The 23,425-nt window shown below is 48.2% G+C and overlaps 1 protein-coding gene and 1 pseudogene across 5 annotated transcripts in view; one reads left to right on the top strand and one right to left on the bottom strand.

Annotated features, from left to right (window-relative positions):
• The window catches only part of LOC140218490 (uncharacterized), an 86,536-nt gene that overhangs the window by 27,893 nt on the left and 35,218 nt on the right, over positions 1-23,425 (top strand). For all 5 annotated transcript variants that reach the window (XM_072288222.1, XM_072288220.1, XM_072288224.1 and 2 more), the window contains exons 3-4: positions 15,573-15,612; positions 16,347-16,391. In XM_072288222.1, coding sequence (XP_072144323.1) covers positions 15,573-15,612; positions 16,347-16,391 — 85 coding nt within the window. The remainder of the gene's footprint in view (positions 1-15,572; positions 15,613-16,346; positions 16,392-23,425) is intronic.
• Positions 4,728-5,419, bottom strand: LOC140218394 (uncharacterized; annotated as a pseudogene).

Below are 23,425 nucleotides of genomic sequence, written 5' to 3'. Positions count from 1 at the left end.
CAGAGTACCGTCGCGGAGGACGAAGAGGCGTAGAGTAGCGTCGGCCGGAGAGTGCTCAAAACGGTCGATGAGTGCTCTGATGTAGTCGTCACGGCGTTGCTCGTCGGCGAAATGAAGCAGCTGGGATACCGAGAATACGCAAGAAGCACTGGCAATATTAGAGGAGTCAGAGTCGTCAACAGGGTAACGCGACAAGCTGTCAGCGTCTTGGTGCAGGCGGCCACTCTTGTACACCACGGAATATGAAAATTCTTGTAGCCTCAAAGCCCAGCGACCAAGCCGACGTGTAGGATCTTTTAGCGAAGAGAGCCAGCAGAGAGCATGATGGTCAGTTACTACGGAAAAAGGGCGACCGTAAAGGTAAGGACGGAACTTCGCAACCGCCCAGACTACAGCAAGGCATTCTCGTTCCGTAATGGAATAGTTGCGCTCCGATGGTGTGAGGAGGCGGCTCGCATAAGCAATTACGCGATCCTGGCCACGCTGACGCTGGGCTAAGACGGCACCTACGCCATGACCGCTGGCATCTGTACGCAATTCCGTAGGGGCATCAGGGTCGAAGTGGGCGAGAATGGGTGGTGAGGAGAGAAGAGTAACGAGACGAGAGAAGGCGGCGGCTTCTGCAGTACCCCACGAGAATTGTACGCCTTTCGTCAAAAGATTAGTGAGAGGTCTAGCAATTGCCGCAAAATCTTGAATAAAACGACGAAAGTACGAGCATAGCCCTACAAAACTTCGAACGGCTGCGGCTGTCTTCGGAACCGGAAACTCTCTGACAGCGCGAGTTTTGTCGGGATCAGGCTGTACTCCGGAAGCATCAACGAGATGGCCCAGAAGAGTAATTTGCGGTGGCCAAAACGACATTTGGATGAGTTAAGTTGCAGCTTCGCCTTTCGAAATACATCAAGTATAGATGTGAGACGTTCAAGGTGAGTGTCGAACGTTGGCGAGAAGACGATGACGTCGTCGAGGTAGCAGAGGCATGTGGACCATTTGAAACCTTGGAGCAAGGAGTCCATCATATGCTCGAAGGTGGCAGGGGTGTTGCATAATCCAAACGGCATTACTTTAAATTGGTATAGGCCGTCAGGTGTGATGAACGCGGTTGTTTCCCGGTCCATATCGTCAACAGCAATCTGCCAGTACCCCGCACCTCCACCAGAATGTTGCGTGTGGAAAGACACAGACAGAAGAAGCTATTTACAGGCTATTTACACTGGAGCCAGGCAGCCAGGCTGACACTCGCTTGCGCCAAGCGCACCGACCAACTTCGTCGTCGTTCTCGCGGCGGCTCATTTCTTGAGCATCGCTTGAGCATATCGTAATAATATGTAAGAAACCTGAAACTATTGAGCACATCTTCTTGGATTGCCATGACTCAGTTTTCTTGTGGGATGTTCTCAAACGAACTCTGAAGAAAGACCTGCCGTTAAGTCCTTTCGGTATTCGTTTCTTACCGTATGCAGACACAGGGGGAGTGCCGGCTGACTTGATAATGCTTTTGTGTATGAGCAGCGTGTGGAAAACGCGTATGGATGTCAGGAATGCCCGCGTAGATGAAAGGTCTGCGAGGGAACACCTAAATGAAAGTCTTAGGTACACGCGTGATGTCCTCAAGCACATGATTGAACCGCCAGAGTGGTTTCTGGAGCTTGACACTTTGGCGTCTGTGATATCCTCTTTGAGTGCCTTTTAAATATGTACAGTCTGTCGAAGTGATGTAATATTATTTTTCTGCACCAAGTGACCTACTTTGTACGCGTTTGAGTGGTGTTGAAATCTAGGTAATAAAGAAAAAAAAAAACAAAAGAACTCGTGGCTCAGTGGTAACGTCTCCGTCTCACACTCCGGAGACCCTGGTTCGATTCCCACCCAGCCCATCTTGCATGTTGTTTTTTATTCATGAAGTGCCTGCTGGGATTTATCGCTCACGGCCAACGCCGCCGACACCGACGCCGACGACACCGGCTTTTCTGCGACACGAGCTCCTTAACGCTCTCGCGTTAGAAACAACTTGCAAGATGGGCTGGGTAGGAATGGAACCAGGGTCTCCGGAGGGTGAGACGGAGACGCTACCACTCAGCCACAAAATTTCTTTTTATTACCAGCTTGGCAAAAAAAAGTACAGTGTGGATATTACATGGCCATAAAAACAACTAGTCAATGCCGGACCAGTGTGGTATGATAAGCACTATGTAGGCTAGTCACTTTGTCCAAAGTACTTAGCCAATCAGGAGGATCACTCTGTGCACAGAAAAATTCGCGTATATATGACACACTTTCAATGAAGTATTCATGTGCTGGGGCCTGAACAATGCTCAGCCACGAGTTCGATGCTTCAAACAGGTACAAAAGCGCCTCTAGTGAATGCGGTGTTGCCTTAGAAACGAGCCGTTATACTGCGGTGTATATCGGTAATTATGAACATGTAACAGAAGTCGCAGTTACACGAGTAGCGAAGTGCGTTTCCGCTACATTTCTTCTGCGCTTTCCGCACATGCAGAGCCATCTTGCGGCAAACACAGAAGACCCCCTCCTCTCAATGTACGGCGCTGCCCCAACAGATGGCGCGCCACGCGCGCATTAGGGCTGTCCGTGGACCGGTGCGAGGCGCGTCGTTCGTGGCCCGGACTCCCTCTCCCCTGACGACGCTTCGCCGTGCTCCCTCACGGGTTGCAGAATCAAGCGTCCTTCCTTTCTTTAGATCACTATCTGTCTATCTCTATGCCCGTGCCGATCACGACGCTTGGCTGGCGTACATCGTTCCCCCCTCCGAGACACCGAGTTCTTTGGTTCGTTCCGCTTGCTCAGGCGTACGTTTCGTTGCCGCGCCGCACGCTGCGTTGCTCGACGCTCACCGCGTGATTGGTGGGTGCAAAGTCCGATGCGGGGCGCCTCGTAAGTGATCGCTGCGCCGTAGCGCATTGTCTTACATCCCTTGGCGGGTCGACGGGAACGCTGTCGCGTTCCACTCTTGAAGGCGAAGCTTAAGCGTCCCCCCAATTTTTGTTTATGTTTAGTTTTCTATAGGAGCGTCGTCGCGCTGTCCCGTTGAAGCGACGGAATGCGGGCGTTTGAGCTTGTTTGGCCGCGCTCTTTCGGGCTCTCTGCGAATAAAGGGAACACCGTTGCTCATTACAGCCGGATATTGAATGTTTAAGAGTACAAATTTGTGTAAAGTTATTTTCCTACAAACTTATGCGAGGTGCTCACGAAACAGATAATTACAAGTGTGCTGCAGTTTTTTTACCGACCCGATCTAAGGTTCCATGGCGCAAAATAATATGTGTATTGTACAGCTTTTCTTATTGTCTTTTCTTGTGTGTGTGGCGCCGCACATATGGATTCAGGTGTAGAGGTCGAAACGGTTTCCTGCTAGCGGCGTCCGAAGCTGTTTTCTTTTTTTCGCTGTCGGCACGCGTGCTCGCAAAGCGTGGTCTTGTGCTTCTTCGGCGAGAAACCACCCCTGCTCTGGTATCACCCCATGTCCCTTCTGCTCGAGTGACTTGAGGGAAAAGTGCGACGACAGATTATAGTTAGAAATCGAACACGCCTGGTCTTCTGGCTGCTGCAGTGCGGACCCAGGCGGCGCATTGAATGCCTAGGGCATCGAGAACGAGAGCCGCTGACAGGCCCATTTCACGCTAAATACCGATAATTATATCCTCTCCGGCTGCAGTATTAAACGCTTCTTGCTGGAGGAACCTTTAAAACAGGGACTGAAACTGAAGTAAACATGAATAACAACAATGTGCTTTTACACAAAGTAAACTAAAGTCACAGTGGGAAAACCACAAAACCTTCTACAATGCTTGCGCTCCGCGCTGCCACCACTCAACGTAGCCAGACGGCGCGAAGCCAGCCCGTTAAAACCCTTGCAGCTGAATGAAATGTGCAGAAATCCTTTGTAAGCGCCTCTATGAAACTTTTTTCCAAGTTGTTTAGTCATTAACGACGAATAAGACAATAAAAAGCCTATGTAGCATTCTTTTTCTAATCCAAAAACACATTCCTAGAGTCTGACAACGCGGACAAATGAGCGGCGAGCGGGCGACAGCGTTCGCCTGTTTTTCGCTGAATCTAAGCGATGCCAGCGAACCATCGGCGTCGTCCCGCCGCGTCTAATTGTGGCGGATGACGTTTGCCGTGAAAGTCCGCTCCATGTACACCGGGCTTAACTCGGCCACGCAAGGGTAAGGCTATGCGACGCGCAACATGAATTGCAAGCGGTATCGAGTTCGGCTTTAGTCTAATTTTGCATCCTCCTTTTATCACTCCTAGACCACTGAAAAAGTGCGGGTGGGAAGCTTCCACGGCTGTTGCGCGACTGACAGAGTCTGCGAACTTAACTTCCAGAGCCTCAAGCACTGGGAGACACAAACGTACGGAGCGTAATGGTGAGACCACGTACACGATTTGCTGGACAGTGTTTTGTTTCCACTGGATAGCGGCATGACACTTTCCCAGAACATTCAGTGGCTCATTCGACGGGCCTGTTAGGATTAAGTCGCACTAGTCTAGAATGGTAGGTAAACCGGAAAACGGCGAGGGCACAACAGAAACTTAGGCACCGGAATCTACTTTAGCGAACACCGTTAATGACGATGTGTTCATACCGAGAATTACAGTACTCCCCGTTCACCGCGCCAACAAAATGAGCCCCCTTGTCCACATGGAGAGATGAATGTTGTACCTTCTTTCGATCACGTGCAGCCTTTTTCCCACATTCAACTGCAATGTGTCCGGAACAACCGCAGTAGTTGCATTTCGCTGCTCTTGCTGGACACGAGGCTCTGGGGGGGCGCTCCTTGACCGCAGTTGGGGCATGACCCGGGGTGCCTTGTCGGTAGGACTGTGCTCAGGGGCGGCGACCTTGTATTCGAGGTGACGAGTTCTCTGACGAGCTGCCCGAATGGTGTCCTGAAGATTTCTTTCCGGGCTGCCCTTCTTTGCTGACCGCGTCAAGGTTGCTAGTCGCCGCTGCTAAGGATTCGTCGCCGGTTTCTCGCAGTTGCGGCTGTTGTCGCTGGACGGTCTCCTTTAAGCGCGCTTTTGCCAAAGCGCTGGCGAGAGTCAAATTGGCATCCACTTGAAGTGACTCAGAGAGCTTAGCATCCCTGAGGCCGACCACGAACCTGTCTCGAATCATGCGCTCTTTTTCCTTGTAGTCTAACCGGTTCGCCAACGTGTGCAACGCGGTAACGAATTGGTCGACTGACTCTCCAGGTTTTTGAATCCGACGGTGAAAGCATGCGCTCTCATAAAGAAGGTTCCTTACGGCGACGAAGTGAATGTCGAACTTCTTTCTGACGACTTCGTACTGCTTTTGTTCTTCGGGTAATGCAAAGGTCGAGAAGATTTCTCTTGCTTGCCTGCACATCGTATAGAGTCCGGACCTGCGCTTCTTCGCTCCGCTCATTTAGGCCCGAGACGATGCGGTTGTCATCAAAGAGTTGGATCCAAGAAGGCCATTAGGACGTCCGGTCGAAGTCGGACCTTGGCGGAGCTGGAACCGCGAACATGCCGTGAAAGGGCTTGACGGCGTTGTCTTATGACATGGCGCCGGCAGACGAAGTTAGGGCAACGACCCTCGAATGCAAGAAACTCCCACTTCGTGATGTTGCGGCCCTTGCGGGACGCCGAGCACGATAACAACAACCTTTATTTTACGCAAGCAGCATATCTATATAGAAAACACTCATGTGACAAGTGACATCATGAACAGACAACGTTTCACACATCTGGGCGAAAGCACCGGATAATGCAGACACATGACACGTGGCATAGGCGCTATCAGCACAAACCACTTTTCAGCATTTCCACCATTCATAGGGCGGCCATGGCCTCCAAGATTTGCGCGCGCCAGCTGGCGCGCACACGCGCGTCAACCTCGGAGGCCATGGAGCCGCATGCCCCTTTCCTTGCAACACCTGCAGGTAGCGCCTGTACAGAAACAACATTGCCATTGCTCAATTTGTAGGTGTAGTACCCACACCTGTCACGGTTATGAGGGAACTACGACAGGGATACCCTCTGTCCCCACTGCTTTATATATTCTGTATGTGGCCAACCTAGAACGCAAACTTCTCAGTAGTGTTCTCGGTTTCTAGCTAAAGCTTAGTAAAGTGGACGTAGATGAGAGGGGCAGATTACCTGGTCTCACCTTTGCTGATGACCTTGCGTTAATGGTAGAGTGCCCTCAGGACCTACAAGCGCTCATTAACATCTGTCAAGAGGAGATAACGCGTCACGGGCTGCGCTTTAACTGCAAGGAATCTGAAATAGTTCCCCTCGCGGGCCCAGGCATGGATGAGGACGTTACAACGCTATAGTAGAGGAGGCGCCGACAGCGCGCTCGGCATACAAATACTCGGGAGTGCAAATATCAAGTGGGTCGGAGCTCTGTGGCCACCAAGAGGACATCCTCCGCGAGAAGACACGTCAGCCGCGGTGCATCCTTCATCACCGATATCTGTGGGGATGCAACGGGTTTGTGATGGTTCGAGACCTATCGGAAATCGTTCACGTGCTGGCGCTGACGTTCGCAAATGCTGTGCTCTGCCTCTCGCCGCCCACGCGGTAGTGGCTGGAGCGACGCCAGCGAGACGTTGGTCGGATAGCTCTCGGCTGTCGTGGTGCGGTAGCCAACGAGGCTATACAGGGAGACTAGGCTCGCCGTGTTTTCAGGCTCAGGAGGTGGTCAGTAAAATCGCATACCGTGGCCGCCTGCTCGACATGCCTCGAGGGCGGCGGGCGCGGCGTGTATATATGTGATTACGTGTCAGCGACATGAATGTGCACACCGTGGTTGAGTTGCTTATACCACTAGAAAGTAAATACGGCCCCTTTCGCTCCCCTATCAGTGCTAGCTCACCAGCGGATTGGGTAAAACAGGGGCGGGAACAAGTGCAGGATGAAAAAGAAACACGTTGGATGCGTGATATTGCAGCGAAGTCGACGTTGGCTGTGTACCGATGTCATAAGAACAATATTGGTACGGTCCACCTATATGACAATTCCCTCGGGAGTAGGTTGTTCGTTGAAACAAGAGGTGGTGCGCTCCGCACTTGTGTGCGCATTCCAAGCATAAACAACGATGTGAATGATGTGCAGTGTCGGAGGTGCGGAAAGGAGGACGAAAACATTGAAGATGTGGTACTACGGTGTACTGGGCCATCTCTCGCGCACAGTTTATCCATGATCTTAGCTTCGAATAGACTAGTGGAGAGGACGGTACATGCGGTGCAGACAGAGCCGCGGTCGCGGAGACAAAGAGACGCCTCGAACGCCGGCGAGTGGCACTTGCGGATGGACCCCAATGACTGCCTATCAATGTAGCGTGTTTTCCCTTTTTCCTTTTCTTTTTTCGTTTTTTTTGTCCTTTTGGTGTTCTCCTCCTTACTTTTCCCTACCTGCACTTGCTTTGCTTGAATAGGTATAGGCGGTCGAGCGGGATCAACCGCCGTAGTTGCTTAGTGGCTATGGTGTTAGGCTGCTTAGTACGGGGTCCCAGGATGAAATCCCGGCCACGGTGGCCGCATTTCGATGGGGGCGAACTGCGGAAGCGCCTGTGTACTCAGATTTAGGTGCACGTTAAGGAACCCCAGGTAGTCATATTTCTGGACTCCCCTATTACGGTGTGCCTAATAATCAGAAACTTGTTTTTTTTTTTAATTTCTTTAGAGCGTCATCCTGGCGTGGGCGTGGTTGCTACGTCCTCCCGATACAAAGGGTTGGCCACACCACCACCATTAGCATCATCATCATCGTCATCATCATCATCAACGTGTGCCGTTTCTACCAGAAAGCTCGCCTGCGTGCATAGCGTTCGCCGCCAGCGTTTCCCGGTAAACATTACGGTTACTTAAGCTGCAGTTGCCGGGAAGCGTGATCATGGATCTTTGAATGCTATCGCGTTCCACTCTTAAAGGCGAAGCTTAAGCGCCCTCCCTTTTTTTTTCATAGAGTTCAGACTACTGGAAAATCTCGCTTGCTGCTGGCCGTGTTGTGGGCACTCGGCACGCTCTCAACCAGTGGGAAAAATTAAATATCGGGGAAAGTGGAATCTTTTGATCAACAAGGTTCACCGTTTGCGGTTAAAAAGAAAGCCGGAAAAAGATGGTCGATATTTTTTACTGAATTTTGGCTAGTCATTAATTTTGTATATTCTCCCTTCATCCATTTGTCTGACTTCATCGCAATGCGCAATGGAATCGGACATCTCGCCATTGCAATCCAAACGCCGTACATCCCTAGCGTAACCGTACGAAGACCTTCCAGAAGCCTTTTCTGCCTACATACGGCACAAGACCCGAACGAACTTCGCACCCACATCCCCATGTTAAAAGACTGCACCCAATTTAAAGCGCCCATGGAGAGCCATTACTTAACATGTTACTTGCGAACCGCTGCCTTCATTGCCCACCCCCTGTTCTGTTTTGTGTTCTTGTGTTAGTTTAAGCGCACGTGATTACTCCAGACGCCTTTCCTAGAGAAAGCGAAATGGACCTTTCGTCTGTCCGTAGTGGAGAGCGGAAACGGCACCACCTCGTCGGAGGCAACTTTTGCACTCGGCGATTGACGAAGAGTAGGGCGTCGCTCCTGTTGTGTTTACATATGGAGGTGGGGTGGAGCTTCGACGACGTGAGAAGACGGTCCGTGTGCGCGTGTGTGCGCGTGAAGGAGAGACGCTCTTTGGAGACCAAAGTGAGCGGACGTTGCGTCCTATGCTGCGGTGTTTTCTTTATTCAACTCTACTGCATAACCAGAATGTAAGTTTTCTTTTAACTTTTTTCTTGAAACTTACTTCTGTGTTATCAATCTTTCACATGGTGCCGAAACCCGGGAAAGGAGCATCGCAGCCGACAGCGGACTTGACTCTTTCGACTGCTCAGACGCAACGAACATCGAGATCTACCAGTGCTTCCATGGATAGACGCATGGATGAGCTTCAAGCGAAAAGGCGCGTTCGTCGCGGCCACAACTCGCGCATCATCAACGAGGCCGAGCCTGTCCTTTGAGAGGGAACCTCAAGCCAAGTTACCACCTTAATAGACCGATAGAAACAAGTAACGAGGAGCTGCGTAAGATAAATGAGAAGCTGGAACCACTGGTCCCTGAAGCGGAGTTTGAGGCTGAGTACGGCGAGGCAGTAAGATACCACGATGAGTTGACAGCCATGTTTGGTCGTCTGCAAGCAAAGCTGACCTCCCTTCAAGTGGACAACAGACCGGCTGAAACTGCGCCACAATCAAGTGATCACCAAAAGGGAAGAAACTATTCTCCGAGGTGACGGCGTGAAGTTGCCCAAGCTACGCTTGGAAACCTTCGGCTGTGAGTTGGCCAACTCGATGCCCTTTCCGGAGCAATTCCAAAAGGCTAGCCATAAGAACTCTCATCTCTTAATTTGTGAAAAGTTCCAGCACCTTCGCTTGTTGTTGCATGGACCAGCCCTAGTAGCGATAAAAAGCCTAGATGCCATTGAGGCTTGCTATAAAGATGCACTCGAAATTCTGCACTCGAAATTCTGCACAGACGCTTCGGCGAGAGAAGGCAAATCGAACAAGATCATCTCGCCAAGCTGCGAGCCTTACCCGCCGTTACTTCAGCGAGTGACCTACGTGGACTTCGAAAACTCTATGACCACGTTCAGGGGCATATACGCGGGCTGCGCAGTTGAGCCGTGAATGCTGCTACTTCTTCGATTGTGATGTGCGACATCATATTAGCGGCGCTGCCACACGACCTCGTAGTCGACTATAATAGAGAAGTTTGCCGTTCCAAGGGAACTGCACCTCGATGAAACTACGAAGATAAGGGTGGATTCGAGACGCCTGCACAGGCAGACACCACAGGGGTGATTGACAAGTTGACGAAGGTTCTTGAGTTCCTCCTAACCGAGGTAGAAAGCCGGGAAAGAAGTGCTACTGCTGAACATGCGCCGAAAAAGGCTCCGCCAATTCAAGAAAGGCAAGAGAAACGCCCGAGGATGCCGACCGCGGCGGTTCTCCACACTAAAATGGCGACAAAGGCGACGACCAAGTGTTTCTGTGGTTCGTCAGAGCACAGCACTGAACTTCGCACTACTCCTCTCGACATTCAAGAAAAAAAAAGAGCAGGCTGATGTCTGACATGCGATTCTTCCGCTGCACTATACGGGGTCACCGCGTACAAGACTGCCACAAAAGAGTCAGCTGCAGTACCTGTGGAGGGTGACATACGTCTTTTATGTGCAACACAAGACTCACAGGAGCTGCGGAACGGGAACTTCCAACTCTCGCTACAACCAATGTTTATACCTCTGCCACAGATTACAGCAATTCAGACGTTCTTTTGTAGACCTTTAGAGCATGCGTAATTGGTGTAACTAAGGCGGTTATGTAAGGGGAGTCGTAGATGGAGGCAGCCAAAGGACGTTCATCAGAGAGGATGTCTCAAAGACGTTCCAGCTACGTGAGTCTGGATTCACCACCCTGAAGCTCAGTACCTTTGGCGAACATCAAAGCAATGAACAAAGATGTCGCGTTGTGCAAGTGCGACTGCAGGCACAATACAGTGGCGAAGAAGTCATTATTAAGGCAGTCGAGGTGCCATTAATTTGCAAGGATATTCTGCATACACCGGTGGAGCATCATTTCATCCAAACAATAGAAGCTGAAAGGGCACCCATCGCTGTAAAGCTGCTGCTTCCAAGCATGTCTGCAATTCCAGGTGCGAGCCTTATAATTGGATCAGATCACATGTGGAAATTTGTCAGGAATGAGGTTGGGCATTGGAAGGATTCTCCAAGTTTCGTGGCTGTCAACACTGCATTTGGGTGGACCTTCCAAGGCCCGGTAAGCCCGACGAGTTCAGTCTTTGTTGCAGTTAACACTTGCGTTTTAAGGATAGAGACACGCATTCCAGACCACTTAGACTCACTTCTGCAAAACTTCTGGGAACTGGACGCTCTAGGCATAAAAGAGGAGAGCAACTCGAAGCTGCATGACCAAACAGTGCAGGATCAATTTGAACTTAGTATTACCTCATCTGAAGGCCGATATGAAGTAACTCTGCCTTGGAAGGTGCCTGTTGGTGAACTTCACAATAACAGTGATTTAGCAGAGAGACGGCTTCAGAGATTGACTGCACGTCTCAGGCGCGACGGAGAATTTCTGAGGAAATGCGACTCCGTTATGCGAGAGTACCTGCAGGAAGGTCATGCTGAGCGTGTATCTCTTTAGAAGTCGGATCACACGGTCATGTTTACTACATGCCTCATGAAGGAGTCAGACGCGAAGAATCCACGACAAAACTGTGAATTCTTTTTGACAGCTCAGTGCACATGCCAGGAAAGCTGTCACTTAACGACCAGCTGGAGAAAGGGCCTCAACTTATTGCAGATTTAGCTCGAATTTTGCTTTGCTTTCGAGTGCATAATGTGGCACTCAGCGCTGACATAGAAAATAAATTTTCGCGAATTCCTGTGCAGCCAAAGGACAGAAACGTACTGAGGTTCCTTTGGTACGAAAAAACACCAAGTGACGCTCACGCACTTCCAAAGGTGGAAGAATGGTGAATGAGAAGGGTACCCTTTGGTACGTCTACCAGCCTATATCTACTCAATGCGACAATACTTTACCACCTGGAGTAGCAAGAGAATGAGCGCTAACATGTTGCTGACATCTTGAAAGAGTCTTTCTATGTCGACGATTTAATTACCAGGGAATCGTCAGTGAATGAGGCTGCAGAAATATGTAGAGTTCCAAGGCAATCATGGCAGATGCAGGCATGAAGTTGCATAAATGGGCCACAAGTTCTGCAAAACTACGAGGCTTATTGGAGGACAAGGACATTATAGAACGTTGTGGCAGGATACATAAGGTTCTGGGTCTGCACTGGAGACCAGAAAATGATCTCCTTTCCATCCCTACAGAAAGTGTTTTCAGCGCCGTCAGAGGCAGTATCAGCACCAAGCGTATGATACTGTAAGCATCCGCCAGGATTTTTGACCCGGTTGGAATCGTCAGTCCGTTCGTCATCCGAGCAAAAATATTCTCTCAGCGTTTGTGAGAAAGAGCGGTTGACTGGGATTCACCACTGCCGGATGATTTGGAGAAAACATGGAAGATATGGTGCGATGAACTGCTTGACCTTCATCGACTCACTTTTGAACGATGCATCACAGAGCAGGATGAGATAGGTCGCTTCGAAATGCACGTGTTCTGTGACGTGAGCCCAGAAGCGTATGGTGCATGCACCTACCTGCGAATGAGGGACGGCAATAATAGCTTTAACGTCGAGCTAATATGTGCCAAATCAAGAGTAGCACCGTTGAAGCGTCATTTGTTGCCTAGGCTGGAGCTAATGGCAGCTGTCAGAGGAGCACGTCTGGCAAACTATGTTTGTAAGCAAGCGGGCTTGTCTGCAGCAGTGTTTTTCTGGACAGGCTCCACTGTTGCACTGCACTGCATTCAGAGCCACGCTGACAAATGGAAGGCATTCGTAAAAAATTCGTGCATTCGTGCTCCTCAACAGTGGAATCATTGGCCTGGAAATGCAAATCCTGCAGATTGCCTCACGCGAGGCATGTCAGTTCAGAAACTGTCAGCGAACACATTCTGGCGGCACGGTCCTCCTTGGCTGTTCAAAGACAGCCAAGAATGGTCACTTGAGATAAATAAAGAGACTGCGCGAACGACTGAAGTAGAACAAGAGAAAGGGAAAGAAAAAATGGAGCTGCAAGTGTCCTCGGTTTCGGAAGGGAAACCATCATAGACATAATGAAGTATAGCCGGTTGTCGAGGCTTCTTCGTGTCACTGCTTGATTCTTTCGATTCCTTAGAAAGACGAAAGGTTAAATCCTTGGTGGTGGTCTCAGCGCCGAATAACTCAATCATGCAAAGAATTATTGGATTAAGACTGTCCAAGAAGGCACTTACGGAGCTGAAAGGCAAAACTTGATTGAAAACAGAGCTGTATATCAGCAGTCAGAGATATATGCTTTGAGTCCCTTCATTGACAATGACGGACTTCTGCGTGTTGGTGGAAGATTACAGCATGCCAAAGAGGAAGAAAAGGTCAAGCATCCCGTGCTATTACCCCGTGCACACGCATTCACTAAACTCATTGTGAGAGACTGACATCTGACTGTAATGCACTGTGGTGTTCAGGACACTGTGACCGAAGTAAGAGGGAACTTTTGGATTCCAAGATCACGTCAAGTCGCAAAACAGGTCATTCGAACATGCAATGGGTGTATAAGAGAGAGGCTACGACCAGCTAATGCACCGACAGCGCCGCTTCCCCCTGACAGAACCTTTCCAGGTAATTGTTTTGAAGTTGGGTTTGACTTCGCAGGTCCTCTTTTCACAAAGGGAAAACGAAACGAAGAAAAGATATACATTGCGTTATTCACCTGCGCCGTGACTCGTGCTATTCATTTGGAGCTCGTATCGGACCTCTCCGCAGAGAAACTCCAGCTGGCCTTCCATCGTTTTACAGAGCGTCATGGATTACCTTCAGTTGTCTACATGTGCAATGCTTTAACATTTAAGAAAACGTCGAAGGGCATTTTGCAATTATTCAACTCAATGAAGAGAGTAGAATTTACTAGTTACTGTGCGGAGCATCAGATACAATAGTAATGCATTGTTGAGAAGGCAGCACGGTGGGGAGGCTTTTGGGAGCGTTTAGCAAAAAGCGTCGAAGTTTGTCTTCGGCGTGTACTGGGAAACGCACATCTCAGCTTTGAAGAGTTGACGACAATGCTCAGCGAAGTTGAGGCCATCAATAATCCACGCCCCCTGGCCTTCCTGCACTCATTACCAGACGAAGGAACTGCCTTGTCACCGTCGCACTTTCTCACGGGCAAAAGATTGTTAGCGCTTCTTGACGATCACCCGACCATTCCAACTGCAACTTCAGCCAAGGAAATTCTGCGAAGATGGAAACATTGCAAATGTCTAGCGTTGGTGGGGCGCACAACTCCGCCAGCAAAGAAAACAACTCGCTGAAGAAAGGCGATCTTGTCTTAGTTCATGACGAAAAACTACCTCGGCTCCTCTGGAAAAGAGCCGCTATTTCCGAGGTGCTCGCTAGTCGAGACAGACACGTCCGAGCCTGCATAGTGCGGCTGCCAGACGGTAAACTTCGTTGGCCTGTGCAACTGTTAGATCCATTCGAACTCTGCAATAGAGGGGGGAAATGAGCACGCTCATTTTTAGGGGGCTGTGTGTTCTGTTTTGTGTTCTTGTCTTAGTTTAACCGCACGTGCGCACTCCAGAGGCCTTTCCCAGACAAAGCGAAAAGGACCCTTCGTCTGGCCGCAGTGGAGAGTGGAAACGGCACCACCTCGGCACCACCACGATGGAGGCAACCTTTGCCCTCGGCGATTGACGAAGAGCAGGGCGTCACTCCTGCTGTATTTACATTTGGAGGTGGGGTGGAGCTTCGACGACGAGAGAAGACGGTCCGTGTGCGCGTGTGTGCGCGTGTGTGTGTGAGGGGAAGACGCTTTTTGGAGACCGAAGAGAGCGGACGTTGAGTCCTATGCTGCGATGTATTCTTTATTCAACTCTACTGCATAAACAGAATATAAGTTTTCTTTCAACTTTTTTCTTCAAACTGAGTTCTGTGTTATCAGTCTTTCACACCCCTCATGTAATGTCCCTGTGGGATACTTGAGGCATGAATATGAGAAAAAATACGTCAGTAGGAAGCATTATTAACAAATGCTAATTCAAAAGATCTGCCAAACCTCAACCACTCTAAGTTATCAACGTCTAGAAGGTACGCCCTTATAAAACGTGTATGTGCATTTACGGCGCTTAGTCGTAACTTCTCTGCGGAAATCTGTGGTGTCCTGTGCGAAATGCACACCTCAAAAGACGGGGAAAAAAGAGACACGAGAGGAAAGAACGCTCTTTTTAAGCGTGTCTCTCCCTTCTTCCGCCCCTTGCGGTGTGCATTTGGCCTTGTACACTACAGAATTCAACTGCGGAACAACTAACCTGACAATGAGAACGTCCCTGCTGTGTTATTCCAGTGTCTTAAACCTGACTAAAATAGGAAACACATCGAGTGCATGATATAATGTCATCAAAAAGAAACACAAGCACATCAAGATTGGTCAGGGCAAATATAACCAAATAGATGAGAAATGTGAAATTTAAATACTCCGGTAACAGCTGTATATCGGAACAACCTAGCTTTCCTACAAGTTCATCAATAGTTACATCTTTAACTGTGAAATGTATAGAAACACTGCAATAATATATAAATGCACATACATCGAATCAGCTTTTTATATCATAATATGTATACGAGAGCTGCATACTGCAAGCGAAGCGCAAGAAAACAATGCATGTACGAGAAGATCAGGGCGCTTTCGGCACGTGTATATATTTGTGGCTTTTGCGTCTTTTCTGGCTTGGCAAACCTGAGCGGCATTATCGGCATTGAAGTGTAGTTGACTAATGCAGTTCCCCTTTATTATGTCTCCCCAAGTCGGCCTGCTCGGCTGCCGCATAGATAATTGTCTCTTGTTCTGAGGTGGCCGTTTAATGGTGTTTTGTATCTCTTCCCCGTTACAGCTCCGGGACTCTCAGATGAGATCCTCACCGATGGCGCCAGGTGAGGCCGAAACCTCGTGGTGTCCGTTCCCATGCCTTGGCGGACGATCTACCGTAGGATTTCCTAGTGATGGCTCGGCTGCTCTATACATGATAGAACCAGTGCAGGTGTACTGTAACCACACGAAATAACAACATAATCGTCTATGGCCTTTTCATGTTCACATAGTCGCTTAGAGTCGTATAATTAAATAAGTAACACTTGGTTAATTAGTTAATTTACTTATTTACTTACCTAGTTGTTACCTCTTCATATCCTGTTCAGGGCATTGCCGTACCATCTCAGCTAACCAGGAGCCTATGAGATCGAGGCAGAATCATTGTGCCTGTGCTTCTAGTTGTCGATGAATTAGACAAGAGCGCGTAACGTCACAGCCACCGAGTTTCCGCGGCGGATGGGCGCTCATCATCACGCCAGTGTCGCGCAGGGTATCCCCCGCGTATTCTTAGAACACCGCCGGCGAGGAGCACTATGTGAGTGGGTCCTTGCAGTCGGCTTCATTTATTCGAGGCGAAAATGTCAATTTATTTTTCTTAACTTGATATAGTCAGCGCTGTGCGTGCAACTCATTCTTCGTATGCATAACAGAGCTTTTGCTTACTCAGTAACAAACTGTGTGTAATGTAAATGTGTGTGTAATATCCGTAGGCCCATAAGGTGCAATAAATGAAACGAAAAATTCTTACTTCTGTCCTCCGTACATGCTTTATTCTCAACTTTTCTTTTATTTCAAGGTTTCTCGACACCAGGGAGCCTGCGGGAAGTGCAGAGATGAAAGCGTGAGTTGTGCTGCATCTTGAGACGCTCGAGACTGTTGGACTTCAGTTCTTATCATGAGTTCACGTAAGTCACATGACTTACCTGGGCTCCACTATCCAAGAATTTACGAGTGACGATGAGCTCAAACCCTGACCTAGCTCACTAAAGATACCCATTATTTCATCCACCTTGTTGGTAGAGTCGTCTTTGTTAATTAAAAAAAGAAAATCATCAACATATCTGAACGTCTTGATGGCTATCCCAGAAATGCACCGGTCTAATGCCTCATCCACCTGCTCCAAAAAAAATGCTACTCAGAACGGGAGCCACTCTAGATCCGATACAGATACCAGCCTTTTCTATGAAAAGTGAGTCATTCCATTTAATCGTTGTCAGCCTCAGGTAACATGACAAAAGTTCAAGGAAGCTTTCAACAGAAACACCACTATTTTGGACAAACCGAATTTCATCATTCTGCTCCGTAATGCATGCCTTGACACTGCACATTAATTGGTTGCAAGGCAAAGAATAAAAAAGACCATCTACGTCCACGCTCAAGAGGCAAACCTTCCTAGATTATTTGACGAGCGGTATTCGACAACGCTCTCAGAATTCGGGACAACCAGAGGGTCGGCCAGCTTTAGCGAGGCAATGTGGTCTTGTTGAAACGTGGAAACTTTGCTTTGCCAAGTGTTCCTTTCAGTTACGATGACCCGGAATGGTATTTCCGGTTCGTGGGTCTTCACAGAGAACACCTTTAACTGTCCCTGTTTTGCTTTCTTAACACGCTTGTGAAGGCCTTCTAGGCTTACAGCATCACGAAGTGCCACTGCCTTTTCCTTCACTTTGGCTACATTATCTTTCACTTCTTTAAAGTTCTTACCAATAGCCAAACTTGCCTTTTCCTGATAAGCCCCTTTATGTAACACCACAAAAGAACCTTCTTTGTCCGAAACAGCGACCCTTAACCCATTGCTCACTAAATAGTCCACAGTTTTATCCAACAGGTGGGCTTTATCGCGTTTAGTTTTAGTCCTGGCGCACGCCGGGGTCGACCAGGGACTTCACTTGGACTCCATCCAGCTCAACGTCTAATGTACTTCCAAGGGTAGGCAATGTGATCAGATCATTTGCAGACCGGGTCGTTGATGCAGTGTTACCTCCGGGAGCCGCACGGAATAATTTTCCTGTGGAACAAACGCGGGGGAAGAAGAGCGGCGGGCCTGCGGCGAACGAGACCGACGACATTAGGGGCGATGGTGACCGGCTGGTTCGGTAGGTCGCAGGTACGTTGTCGGTATTCGTAGATGAAGGATGCACGGAGAAACGGGAAGCACCTTGATCTGGACGGTCGGACTGGTAGCTCACACTAGGGGCGATGACCAACGACTGCGGGAATCACGAGCGATATGTCCAACACGCGAGCAATTGAAATAAATTGACCTATCGTCCAGTGTTCTCCATTCGGCCGGGTTACGATGGCGAGTTGTGAACGCTGAGAACGGAGAAGCGATAGTTGGGCGGGGCCGGTCCTGACTGATAGCGGCATCGCGAATGGGGCAGAGAGACGGGAGGCCTAAATTTGCCATCTCTTTTCTGACAACGGCCTGTATAAGCGACACTGAACATGCGTTGTCTGGACAATGCTAACGAGGAACGGCGGGAGACATGACTTCGAGTTGGCGACGAATTAACCGCGTCAAATTTTCTTGTCCAGACAGAGGAGGTTCACGTGGCTGTTACACGATGATGTCGAAGCTGTATTAGGTAGCCTGTTGAACTGCCGCGTAATGCGGCAACTCTTTCTCAGTCCGAAATTGCGACATTCTTTGATGATCGTGTCCACCGAGTCATAGTTCTTGCAGATAAGCAGGTTGAATGCGTCATATGCTATGACCTTCAAGATGTGGCCAATCTTGTCGGTCTCGTTAATGTCTTTGTCTGCTTTAGGACAGAGCGCGAGGACATCATGAATATATGCCACCTAAGATTCTGTTGACGTTTGGGCACGGGTCGATAGCTCCTTCTTCGCTGCCAGCTGATGGCCAAATGGCTTTCCAAAGAGGTGTAGAAGCTTTTGCTTGCAGACGTCCCAACTCGTTATGTTGTCTTCGTAGGTCTTGAACCATGTTAGCGCAGTGTCTCGGAGGTAGAATATCCTATTCGCTAACATTAGCGTTGAATCCCACCGATTATTTTCGCTTCCATGCTCGCACCAAGAAATCCAGTCTTCAAAGTCCGTACCATCGATGCCATTGAAGGTTCCTTGGTTTCGTGGCTGGGACAACACAATGAAGGTCAGAGTCTGCGGCACTGGAGGTGGGGGGTCGGTCATTGTGGCGCTTAGGCTGTTGATCATCGTGTCAGGGCTCACGTGGTGACTGCTGCAGAGCTTCGTGTTGGTATCCCGCACGTCCACCAAAATGTTGGGAGGTGGAGACAAGGACGAATGCTGTTTATGCAAGGTGAATGCTGCAGGCACCAGCTGACGCTAGAACATGATGATGATGATGATGTCCTTGATGAGATTGGCGCTTACCCACTCGCGGGGATTGGCCAAGAGTCGGGCAGACTTTGCTTATGTGTTCAGAAAATGGAGGTAAAAATCTAAAATTTTGTTACATGAATTTAGGCGAGGGAAAATCGAAACGGTTCAGTAGATTGTCATGCTACGTAGAGGAAAAAAATAATTATCTATAATATATCAATGAGGCAATAGAGGAGGAATGAATAGAATAATACGGTCATCAATGAAATCGGTTTGATTCAATAATAAATTTTTCTAAGGCGAAGCACACATTCCTGTGTGAGTGCCCAAGCACAGACGCTCCGAAAGACAGTAGTACCGGAGTGTTCAATGGCAGGCCAAGCTGTCGCACTGTAATTTCTAATGTCATTTTTCTCATGGAGGAGAAACGCCGGCATTTCAGTAGGTAGTGATCAATCGTCTCTAATGCATTGCAAAAATGGCACAATGGGGATATTGCCAGACCAGATCGGTGCATGTAAAAATTTAGAGATGGGACTCGACAACGTAGTCTCGTTAATGTAACTTCAGTTTGTCTTGTTTTGCAAAACTTCCTGCTCCAAGGGAATTGTAAGTGGCGTAGTTCCAAGGATGATTTGAGGTTCGATTGAGATGTTAAAAGGATGTATTTTCTGAACCTGGCGGACGTGATAAAGCCCATCGTTGGAAGAAGGGGAAGCACTGGGCCGCTGATAGAAGCCTTGGCCAAGCTGTCTGCCACCTCATTCATAAATATGCCTTTGTGCCCAGGTACCCATATCAATCGTAAACTTCTCAAATGACTTGGAGCCAGTGAGTACAAAGTTTTCAATATGTGTGTCTCTCGCCGGGAGCAGTAAGTGAGGTGCACAGCGACAAAGAATCTGTGATTATTACCGCCGTTGACCTGAAAGATTGTAGCTTTCGTAAAGCTAGGACAACAGCTAGGAATTCCGCTAGGTATATTGGAGTGAAGTCGGGAAGCCGAATAGAAAAAGACCAGTCCAATGATGATGAGAAGATTCCAACTCCTGCCTTTTCTTCACTCTGCGAAGCATCCGTTGCTATTATTACGTTAGTATGGAGTTGATTCAAGTGATCCTGGAGTAAGCCGTTAAGAATATGCGAAGGAAGCTGCTTTGCATTATTTGGGTATAGGTCATCATAAGTAATAACTAGTGAATTTGAGATGCTGTTTTCCGTGATTATATCATTTATATTTACGTCTAACGGGTTCAATAACGATTGCGATACAATGACATGTGGCGTGTGAAACCGTGGCCATCTGACTCCAAAAAATTGGACTCGTTGTTTGATGAAGATGGACTGGGATCTTCTTAGTGGGGATTCATAGAGCCTTATAAATGTTTGAACGGCAAGTATCTTAAATCTCATTTCAAGGGAAGGTAATCGTGCTTCCTTGTAGAGCACAGCGTTGGCTACAAACTTTGGTAGCCCCAGACATAAGCGAAGCGCTTCCCGTTCCAGCAAAACTAGTGGGCGTAGCTTGTAAGCCGCGGCGCCGGAGAATAACACACAACCGAACTCTAGTATAGGTCGAATATACATGCGGTAAATCATTATGAGTGTGTCTCTGCGCATGCCCTATCGATAATTACTTATCCTTCGTAATATCCCCATTGCACGAGAAGCTTTTGAAGTTATATGTTCAATATGCTGACGCCAATCAAGATTACCATCATAAATAATTCCAAGGTACTTGACCTTTTCCACTTGTGGGATAGTGGAGTGACGGTATGAAAGGGATATAGTAACTGGGTCTTGTAGGGGAAAGACAAGAACGGCACTCTTATTCACATTAAGGGACAAGCGAATATTGTCCAGCCATGCTTCTAGCTCGCATAAGTATTCCTGTAAGCATTCGTACAGTGACTGAATATCACTTGCTGATGCAAAAAACGCTATATCATCAGCGTAAACGTACGTGCTTACATTTTGATGATGAAGAATGGAGCTGAGTAGGATGTTAAACAGCAGCGGGGACAAAACTGCCCCTTGAGGAACCCCGCGTGTTTGTCTGAATTTTCCCCATGAAATTCCGCTTTGTGCACAGTAAAACTCCCTGCCCTGCAAGAACTCTGCAGTCCACGTCACGAAGTAGTCTGGCAATCCAATATCCTGCATCCTCTTTATTAATAAAGTGTATTCCACACTATCGTATGCTTTAGAAATGTCTAATGTGACTAGGGCAGCATATTGTTTTTGGTAACGAGCCAACTGAATTCGGCTTTCTAGGTCGATATGTGCGCACCAAATGGACATCTCTGGTCTAAATCCAATTTGGCAGGGGCTCAATAATTCTCTTGTGGTCACAAACTGAACCATACGTGCGGTTAATAATCTTTCTATTAATTTTACGACATTTGATGTTAGAGAAATAGGCCGAATATTGTCTAAGACATACCCTTTGGTTTGGTCTTTCAGCAGAGGAATCACCTTCGCAATTCTCCACACAGGAGAGAACCATGCATATTGCACTGAGTAATTTATGGTATCTAACAAGCCGTTGGGAGCGACTTCAAAGAGAAGTTTAATCATCTTGGTAGTGACCCCATCGGTACCTGGGGCTGCTGCTGGTAAACAGGAAACGGCTTGGGACAATTCTGCCATGGAAAACTCTTCGAAATTTTTTAAAGTGCCCTGTGCGTAAGGAGAGAAGGGAAGAGAGGTAGCGAAGCGGGTCTCTAACCCTTGCGCGATTGCATTTAGGGAGTCAGCTTTTTCACTTGTGATTAAAACTACCGACTCCCAGTTCAAGGGGCGTGCAATCATTTTTTGGGATCTTAAAAACCGAAATAATGCACGCTTATTATTTGCTCTCGAAAGGAATTCGAAATGTCGGACATTGTAATCGTCTTTTGCCTTACCTACCGTTCTTTTAAATGTTCCAGCAATAAATTTATAGTTTTTCCAGTTTTTCGGAGATTGGTTATGCATGAGTTGTTTCCATGCAGCCTTGCGTCGCTTGTAGTTCCGCGAGCAATCGTCATTCCACCAATTTGTAGCAGCAGTGCTTTTACATGCCTTTAACTGGAACTCTGATCTTTTGCGCGAAGTATCAATTATTGAGCAAATACCCTCGGCTTTCAATGGAGAATTTTCCATTGATTTGAAAGTAGTCCGCAAGCAATTTTTAAATGTACGGTAATCCACAAAAGAGTGGATTCGAGCCTGCACGGTGGACTGCGGACCTACCACTTCAAACACAACAGGCAAATGATCGCTTGTCGTCCCGACATTCACCGTTTCCCATGCGGATGTGGGAATACCTGGACCTGAAAATGTAAGATCCAGCACAGATCTGAAGTGTCCGCGAAGAAACGTAACTGATCCCGAATTTTGACACGAAAAGTTATTTGTGATTGCCCAGTCCCATAGACGCTTTCCGCACGGGTCTGTCCTGGATCCCCATGATACATGATGAGGGTTGAAGTCACCTGCCAAAATTATATCTTTACCGCATTTCGCTATAACCGAGTCCAGTGGGTGTGTATCCTGCACACCCGAGGGAAAGTATATATTGACTAATGAGAAAGGCCTACTGCCAGGGAGAGTAATTTCTACTGCTAAAATTTCACACTCTGGAGACATCAGCTGGAATGATATATTTACCCTGGGGCAAAACTTGCTTGAGACCATAATTAACAGTCCCCCACCTCTCGATGGGCGATCTAGGCGAAACGACCTAAAATTGCGCAGAGAAAATTGTTTTTCAGGGGATAACCAGGTTTCTTGCAGTAAAATTACATCTGGAGAAATTTGAGACGATAGAACGTTTAAATCTGTAGAAGCAGCGAATACTGATCTGCTGTTCCACTGCAATACCCTCATCTACCTTCCAGTGATGAGAGCACCACAGAGGCCACAGCCTCCTCCAATATATTACCTTTCGGGTTTACTTCAGGGAGGATTTTCTTGGATTTACTAACTGAGTCTGAAGTGGTAGCCTCAAGGGGAGAACACCTCCTTTTATGTGCCCTCACGTCAATTTCCATATTTGAGGTATCTGGATAATCAGGGTTGTCTGGGCTATTAGTTGCCTTGGTTGAGGTACCTGCGACAGACCTGACATGCTCTATATGGGTTGCGGACGCAATTGCTCCATTTTCCTGAGAGTGGGTTAAACAAGCATTCATATCAGAGCATGATGGCAGGGCAGTAACACTCGGTAATAATTTTTCTAACCTTGAGGTAACCAGTCCATTGAAGCATTCCGTGACGCTTTCTACTATGCGCTCCATAATTTTAGCCATAGACTTTTCAATAGCTTGTGCGATTACCACTGACAGGCTTCCATCAACGACAGCTTGGGTTCGTGCTGTCACACTCGCATAACCATGGGCTATTTTACCGCCGCAATTGCCTCTTGACGTGAGCAGCGCCTTTTGTCCATAACCTCCATTATTTGGACTTCTTGAGTTCTCGCAGGGCAGTTTGAGTAATCAGCTTTGTGGGCTCCACCGCAGAGGCAGCAAGCGTCTGACTCGGCCGAGCAATTACTAGCGGAATGGCTCCCGCCGCAGACGC

Source organism: Dermacentor andersoni, chromosome 5 (assembly GCF_023375885.2).
Source record: "Dermacentor andersoni chromosome 5, qqDerAnde1_hic_scaffold, whole genome shotgun sequence".
NCBI lineage: Eukaryota > Metazoa > Arthropoda > Arachnida > Ixodida > Ixodidae > Dermacentor > Dermacentor andersoni.
This window is presented reverse-complemented; position numbering and strand designations above follow the sequence as displayed.